General features: G+C 38.4%; 1 protein-coding gene across 1 annotated transcript; it reads left to right on the top strand.

Annotated features, from left to right (window-relative positions):
• Positions 1–6,612: 6,612 nt before the first annotated feature.
• On the top strand, positions 6,613–8,352 carry LOC143619384 (putative ubiquitin-conjugating enzyme E2 38). Its single transcript, XM_077091329.1, has 7 exons — positions 6,613–6,694; positions 6,765–6,904; positions 7,014–7,073; positions 7,170–7,325; positions 7,394–7,519; positions 7,849–7,887; positions 8,284–8,352. The coding sequence occupies exons 1-7, from the start codon at positions 6,613–6,615 to the stop codon at positions 8,350–8,352; spliced, it is 672 nt and encodes a 223-aa protein (XP_076947444.1).
• The last annotated feature ends 329 nt before the right edge of the window (positions 8,353–8,681 follow it).

The raw sequence follows: 8,681 nt of genomic DNA, 5'->3' as shown, positions 1-8,681 counted from the left end.
ACACGCAATTGATGATAACCTGATCGAAGATCAATTTTGGAGAAGCAAGTTGCGCCTTGAAGTTGGTCGAATAGGTCGTCTATTCGTGGCAAGGGATAACGATTTTTAATGGTGAGTTTGTTAAGTTCCCTATAATCGATGCACATACGAAACGAACCATCCTTCTTTTTCACAAAGAGAACAGGAGCGCCCCAAGGAGAAGAGCTAGGACGAATGAAACCTTTATTGGAAAGTTCTTCGAGTTGGTTCGATAATTCTTGCATTTCTGACGGGGCTAAACGGTAAGGAGCCTTGGCCACAGGCATCGCGCCGGGCACAAGATCGATTCGAAATTCAATCGGACGAGGAAGACCGGTGACATCGTCGGGAAAGACATCGAGGAAATCACGAACAATAGAAATATCTTGGATTTTCCTTTCCTTTTTGTCTTTTGTCGCCAAGAGAGCCAGGAGCGGAGCATACTTTTGGCGTAAGTATTTTTGCGATTGAGAGCACGACATGAGATTAAGCCTTCTCGAAGTAGCTTTTCCGAAGACCTTAAGGATTTTACAGTTAACAAGCGGAATGCGAATGAATTTATCGAAGCAAACAACTTCGGCACGGTGCAAAGATAACCAATCCATGCCTACTATGACATCGAAACTTCCCATTTGCATCGGGATGAGATCGATGGAGAATTTATGGTTAGAAAGAACGAGAGTACAATCGCAGACAACGGAATTTATGGTGATGGAGTTCCCATTGGCGACTTCAACAGAAAGCGACCGGGAAAGCTTGGTTCGAGACACGGCAATTTTTGACTCAAATTTCAAAGAAATGAAACTTCTATCGGCACCCGTATCAAATAAAATGGAAGCCAAATGTTGGTTCACTAAAAACATACCGTTCACAACATCGTTTGCCGCTTGAGCTTGATTAACATTCATCATGAAAGCTCGTCCTTGATTGCCTTGGTTGACTTGAGGTGCTTGCGGTGGTGGAGGAGGTGGTGCTTGTATAGCTTGGATGGGTTGGATGAGTGGTGCATTGTGTTGGGAAAGTTGAGGTTGGTAGGTTTGAACTTGGTAAGCTTGAGTTTGGTAGTAAGGTGCGGTCATGGTTTGGTTAGTAAGGATGAGGCGAGGACAATTGTTGCAGAAATGGTTAGGGTCACGGCAATTGTAGAAAGCTCGGGGTTGTTGAGGTTGGTTTGGTGGGTAAGGTGCATATCGGTGTTGAGTATTTTGGGGAAAAGTTCTTGGTTGGTTTGGTTGGTTAGGTTGGGTTCGTTGTGCGGATCGGCATGTGGTAGAGATGTTCAACGAAACCGGTTCCTGGAACCGAACCGGTTCCTACCCGTTTTTTGTAGGAACCGGACCCTATCTGATTCAACCCGATGATCCGTGACCGGTTCTTGCATTTCTGAGTGGGGGCGGGTAGGAACCGGAACCGAACCGGAACCGGTTCTGGAACCGAACCATCCGGAACCGGTTCCTAACCGGTTCTAGCCGTTGGATCGAATATAGCCGTTGGAAATCGTTTTTTTGGCCGTTTTTTGACCGTTGGGGTCAAAAATAGCCGTTTTTTGGCTCCCCCAAGCACCCCACTACTAGTATAAATAGGTATTTGGTGTCATAGGTTCATCACAACACTCAAAACGCAAACCCGAACGCAAAAAAAATACAAAAAAACGCTATTACAACGTTTTGAGTTCTCTAATCTCTTGTTTTCTCTTCTTCTATATTCATAGTTGTGATCAGTGGCAACCTTCAGTAGTTGTCATCAGTGGCAACCTTCAGTAGTTATCATCAGTGGCAACCTTCAGTAGTTGTCAACTTGTCATCAGTGGCAACCTTCAGTAGTTGCCTTCAGTGGCAACCTTCAGTAGTTGTCTTCAGTGGCAAACATCTTCAGTAGTTGTCTTTTCTTCATCAGTTAATTGTTTATTTTTATGTTAATTGTTTTTTTTTATTTTTCATGTTATACAAATACGAATCGTAGTTTAGAATCCAAATCGCAAACGAAAAACGAAAAAAAAAAAATTTACACTGTAACCGGTTGGAACCGGTTACGGTACAGGAACCGGGTTAGGAACCGGTAAGAACCGGTTAGATAGGTTAGGGGTCCGAGGGTGGGAGAACCGGTTCGGTTCCCTAACCGGTTCGAGCCTGGAACCGGTTTAAAAGGGGGTTTTGAATATAGGAACCGGTTAGGAACCGGTTCCGGTTCCTAGTCCCAAACCGTTTTGAACATGCCTAGCATGTGGTGTTGAGATGACCAAGTCGGTTACAAATGATACAATGGCGACAAGGCATGTTTGGTGGGTGATGGAGTTGGCAAATGTTGCATAGTGGGGCAGTACCGGTATAGGGTTTTCGGGTTTGGGGTGGAATTTGGGTTTGTTGTTGTGGTTGGGGTTGGGTAACGGCATAGTTTCGGTAGTTGGTTTTGGGTTTCTTGTTGTTGTTGTTATTGTTGTGACGGGAAGAGTTGGAGTAGTTAATGGCTTGTGGTGCGGGTTCAACCTTGGCTTGTGGTGCGGGCTCGGGTTTGGCTTTTTCGTTTGGTTTCTTGAGGGTTAGGGTACCCGCTTTCACATGATTCTCCGATAGCGCACCGGCTAGAGTAATGGCACCCTCAAGATTCACGGGTTTACTACTCATGACTGAGTCCCGGATTTGCATAGGTAAACCCCCAATGTATTTGTCAAGCTCACGCGCAGCCGGGGTAACCAAATGAGGGACGAGAATGCTCAACTCGTGGAAACGGAGTGAGTAAGCGGCGTTATTACCACTATCTTGCTTGAGGTTCCAAAATTCCTCCTCAAGCTTTTGAAGTTCGTGTTTGGGACAAAACTTCTTCATCATGAGTGCCTTGAGGTCGGACCATGGAAGAGCCATAGCCGTTTCCGACCCTTGGAGATGCATGACACTACCCCACCATGTTAGAGCGGTTTTTCTAAACATGCTTAAAGCGAAATTTGTCTTTTTCGCTTCGGGGCACTCGCTATATCTAAACACATTCTCCATAGACTCGAACCATTGCAACAAGGTAGTCGCACAGTTCGTACCCCAGAATTCGGTTGGGTTGGCACTAGTAAATTGCTTATATGGGTAGGATACGGGTTTGGGTTCAACGGGTGCAACAACGGGTGGAGGAGGTTGGGTAGCTTGGATTTGAGTTACAAGTTCGGGAATCACAGCGGCCATTTGCTTGATGATAAAAGCAGCCACACGTCGGTTGGTGCTCTTGCGCGGTCTTAGTGGAGGCATGCTAAAAGATTATAAAGAAATGGAATAAGTTTTAGGTAAAAAAGAAATGGATATGAGAGTGTATAAAATAAGAATAAGGTGAAGTTAAATTTTCTTTTTGATTGTGAATCCTATAGTTAGTGAGGAGTAGATGTTAGTGTTAGATAAAATATAAATCTTTGTATATAAACAACAAACTGGAAACAATCGTAAATGATTTTGAGATTTTGAGGGGTTAAAGCTTAAAATTTGAGATTTTGAGGTTTATAGAGTCGGAAAATCGTACATGAATCACCATGATTTGATATTCCAACTCAAAAGAAAAAAAAAATTTATAAAACACAACGTTGGAGTCTAAACATGTGCACGAATCACCGCAATTTTTTTTCATGTTTTCGACTCAAATAACGATAATAACACCATAAATCGGGATACAACGTCATGTCAAAGCACTAGTCCACGAATCACCGTAGTTCTATTGTTTTGACACCGAAAAATTAGGATGGCGACCGGAACGCTCGCATTCGACTACTTAAAGTATTGACATGTATAACATGGTTCGTGGCCTAGAAAACGAGCACTATAATCCCACCATTCCAGGTAAGTAAATCACCTTCGATTCTTGGAATCTTTTTGTCAAATGGTCGTTTTATAATGTCTCGCTTCCTATGAGGGCTACGAATCCGATATAAATGCAACCTTTAAGGGATTATAAACAACGGGATCCAAGTTAATCTTGTAATCCATAAAACACAATGAAAATCTACTTTTTGCGTTTTAAGGTAAGGATACCTTGGAAATACCATGAAAGTGTGTGTATGTGAACATTTGGGATATTGGTGAATTTTAAACAAGTTTATAAAGAATATGCGATATGAACAATCAAAATAGAGTAAACACGTATGAGCACACGTATAGGACCCTAAGCATAACAATACTAGGTCGTTACGTCTAACCACCTATCCTATTGTCATGGCTCTGATACCAATCTGTCACACCCCGACCAAAGGCGGCGGAACATGCCGAGGTGTAACGATTGTCCATAAGCACATGACACTAATTAAAGTGACAGTATTTAATAAACTCATTTCATTTCACAACATCGAAAATGTCAACAATTATCCATAAAATACCCATAAACAAGATATCACAAAATATGGCAAATTGATATTGTTTATTTTTACTAATATCCTAAGGTCTTTGATGTCGTTTTCTTCACAATCATAAATCAACCAAGATGCAAACCTGCAACATTTCATAAAATAAAGTTTGTCAACACAAAGGTCGGTGAGCAATTCATAAGTTTAATCATATTAGTATATAATAAAGATAGCCACAAAACTTGCATACGAAACGATAAATAAAAGTGGTAATTTGGATAAATAGATATCGCTAAACACATTAGCGACACCTAGCTATAACGGGATGCCAAATACTCTAGGATTTTATAGTTATCGTTAATTGCATTACGTTAACGACACCTTGCTATAAGGGGATGCCAAATAGTCTAGGATTTTATAGTTCCACCAACCAAAAGCGATAAACACATAGGCATATAAGCATAGAACACCAAATCGAGCAATTATTTAGGTAAAGTATACAACTACGTTTGTGGTTTAAGATTCAAATATAAAGCATTTGGTTGAATAAGTATGAAATGTCACCCCCAAAATAAAAGATGGAAAATGGGGTATGAAGTACTCACCTTCAAGTAGTAAACTTGAAAGATGATAATTTGGAGATTTGTCGGAACGACGAGTTTAACGCACAATGCCTAAAAAGAAAAGAAGTCTTGAATTTAGAAAGGTTGTATTGAAGGTCTTTAAACAAAATAAATGTTGAGAAATGTAAATAATTAAAGTTCAAGGTTTAAAATGAGACTATTTAAGAATTTATAATAATAACCCTTTAAAATGTAAGTTTGCTCGAAACCGGGTTAAAGTATCTAACCTTAATATTTACTCAACCTATGTTAAGTAATAAGGTGGGTAAAATGCAAGAATGCAAATCCCTTTAGAATAAAGATACTAAAACGGGTTTTTTTTATCGAGTGTTCGGGTTGTCGGTTCGGGTCTTGATAATTGGTCAAACCCAAGGTCAACTTTCCAAAACCAGGTATGTAGTTCCATTGTTTTAGAACTAACAACGCACGTTAAACGAGTGTTCGGTTTTGTCGGTCCAAACTTTGTTATGAGATCAAGTTGGATCCAACATTTCCAAGTACTTAAGAAAATATTTAAAAATCAATTTGAAACTATTTTTAAAGAAATATACAAGTCTTGATGGCTAAAAAAAAACACTTGTGTGTCTTAAGCGAGCAAGAATCGGTTTGGTTCGGTTTCCATCTTACAACAAGTTCATAGATGGTTTCCACATGTCCAAACACTAAATAACTTGTATAATAATGTACAAATAAAAAAATACCAAAAGTTAACAATAAAGTCTTTAAATAAAAGTTCGGTTTTCGGTTCGGATCGTGTTTCGGGTTAAGACCGAGGTAAGATTCTACAAACCCATAACCATAGAATTTGTAAAAATGATTTTATAAACTTAGATCTAACACTAAGTATGTTTAAACAAACAAAACTAGTAACAAAGTTCGGTTTACGGTTTAGAGCTATTTACGGTTAAACCGAAGCATAGACTCTTAAAAACCCAGAACCATGGAACTTGTAAACATGACCAACAAACTAAAATAAGCAAGATTAATATGTATGAACAAGTTATATAGATGTATATATATCAAGGACACGAAGTCCTCCATGAAGCCTTGTCTTATGGGGTCCCAAACCTCACCGACCGGAATCGGAGAAGTAACTACCAAAGGTAAACAAGGGGTGTATATTATATATATGTTGCACAACCATAAACAAGTATTAATAAGGCTACATAAACTAATTAAGATGAAAGACCAAAATCCTTCAAGAACACTTAAGAAGATAACCTTGAATCTTTGATGTTTGAGAGAGTTTCTTTTTTTTTTTTTGGAGTTGTAGCAAGGGAAAATGAAGAGGAAAGGTGGTGTATATATAGGGTAATGTTGGTGGTCAAATATGGGTGTGAGACACAAGAGTTTTCATGCAAAATGAATCAAGACAAAAACACAAAACAACAAATAAATAAATAAATAAATAATAAATAAATAAATAAAAATAAAAATAGGATGTTTTCAAGACCCAACAAGTGTGAAACAATATTGTAACATAAATCCATCATTTTGATTATAACATAAGCTTCGGTTTACAAATCGGGTCGGTTTACATAATAAACAAATACAAAAACGAATACAAACAAGACCCGAAATTGACGAATGTCACACAGGTACCCCGCCCCGTTTAGTTATCATTGGATTCGTAAGTTTAACGCTAGTAATATGTTTAATATGTGTGGTATGTTTCAGCCATTAAAATATTGGGATGCATGCATACAAAAAGAGTTTAAGATTCTTGAAGAAAACTTACCTGGTATATATGTATATGCATCCATATTACTTAAACCAATACTTTTCTTTTATTTGGATGTTTATATATACAGAGACAATATTTGTGAGGGCTTATGAATCGAGGAAGGATCTCTTAAGAGCTGTAATCATTGGACCAAAGGGGACTTCATATCATGACGGTCTCTTTTTCTTCGATATGTATTTTCCACCCACGTTTCCTCTTTACCCGCCTGTATATTTTCTTTATCATTCTTAATCTTTACATATATATATATACACACACACACACACATGGTCAGGTCAGTCAATGATGTCTTATCATTATGATATTTATGTTTAAGGTTATGCGCTATCACTCTAGTGGTTTTGGTATGAATCCACATCTGTTCGAGTCTGGTGAAGTTTGCTTGAACCTTTACAAAATATGGAGCCTACCGGACGAGCCACTCTGGAGGCTTTGCGAAACAACTGTGCTCCAATTGCTGATATCTATTCAGGATCGGGTTTTGAGTGCAGACCCTTTGCTCCTCCAACCTGGAATGCTTGAATCAGGACCCTCAGTGGTTGCAGAATATTTCTCTATACTGTACAACGAGGACATCCTGATAAAATCACTCAAATCAATGGTGTATATCATGAATAAGCCACCCAAGGTAGCATATTACTAATTGTAAGTGTGGTTTGTTCAGTTTTCAACTAATAATGAATGTGGATGATGCAGAACTTTGAGGCTTTTGTACTTGGGCATTTTCGCGATCGTGTGGTTGATATTCTAATGGCTTGTAAAGCTTATATCGCGGGCCTGCTGCAAGTCGGGGCTAACAAGGAGGGCTGCTGCTCACTTAATGTTCCAGTCGAATGTTAATCAATGCGTATACAGTTTCAACCTTCTAAATGCTTTCATCCGCATCGGAGCATCAAAACTTTCCATACTCTATCCTGCAAATGCACCAGCCCCTGTGAGCATATTCTAAATTGAGTTGACACAAAAGAATCTCATTCCTTTGAAATAACCCTTCACTTTCTATGCAGTCGGTTTCTGAATTTTTCAATCTGCACAAACCACAAGTTAGCGTGAGACAGTCTGCCTTAGCATTAGCTGTAATCTCTCTTCCTTTATGTGTGCCACATTTTAAATGTGTCTTTTGTTAATTGTGTTATGTGTGGTTATTTCAGGCTGATGAAATAGCCCCCAATGACAAAGGAGGCAAAAAGGTATAAGCTTTTTTGTCTTTCCCTTCCATGTCCAGTTGTATCGTTATCGTTATTTATATTTATGTGCATTCTCCAGTTTTATCTACTCCTATTTGTGCTTGACTGATTATTGTTTTTGTTTTGATTTCAAGATGAAACTTTCGCAGACACATTCTCCGTATTCTTCCATGTAAGTCTTGTAAAAAGTAATTGTCAACTTGAATTCTATCAGTACGTCTTCAAAAACTTTTGGTTATCCAAAATAAAATTCACTTTTACGGTGTCCATGAATCTTTGAGATCAAACAAACCCAATGCTGCTGATCACAGAGAATCATTCAATAATACTCGTAAGTGGCAAAAAAAAACTTGTTTGTGTATTTGCTTGAATTTAATATGAGGCATTATTCTTGAACAGGTGCCAACTGGAGTGGTTTCAAGAACTCGTTCAAGCACTAGTACGTGGGCATTCTGTCTTACTTATTGAGGTTTATTTTGAATGTTTATCTTGATGCTGAATCAAGTACAACAAAGGACTGGTTCTGGGTGTTACTTAGACCTTTAAACTCGAATTTTTCCTGCAGTTAATATATTACTAAACCAGAATTTAAGATATAAACATATGTGCCAATAATCAGTAGTTGTTTTGACCAAGTATTATTTATTGTTATTCTCATGAGAGACAAATATATAAGCACAACAATATATCTCTTTTTTACAATTCTTAAATTAGTGGATGAACATGGTAACAAAATGAAAACTATTTAATCGCATCATCAACCGAAAGGCACTTATAGATTAAGTATATACCATATG

The sequence above is a fragment of the Bidens hawaiensis genome, unplaced genomic scaffold (assembly GCF_021521415.1).
Source record: "Bidens hawaiensis isolate Kalapana, Puna unplaced genomic scaffold, B.hawaiensis_p1.1 tig00002438_1, whole genome shotgun sequence".
Classification (NCBI taxonomy): domain Eukaryota; kingdom Viridiplantae; phylum Streptophyta; class Magnoliopsida; order Asterales; family Asteraceae; genus Bidens; species Bidens hawaiensis.
The sequence above is the reverse complement of the archived record's forward strand: the minus strand, read 5'-3'. Positions and strand labels throughout refer to the sequence as shown.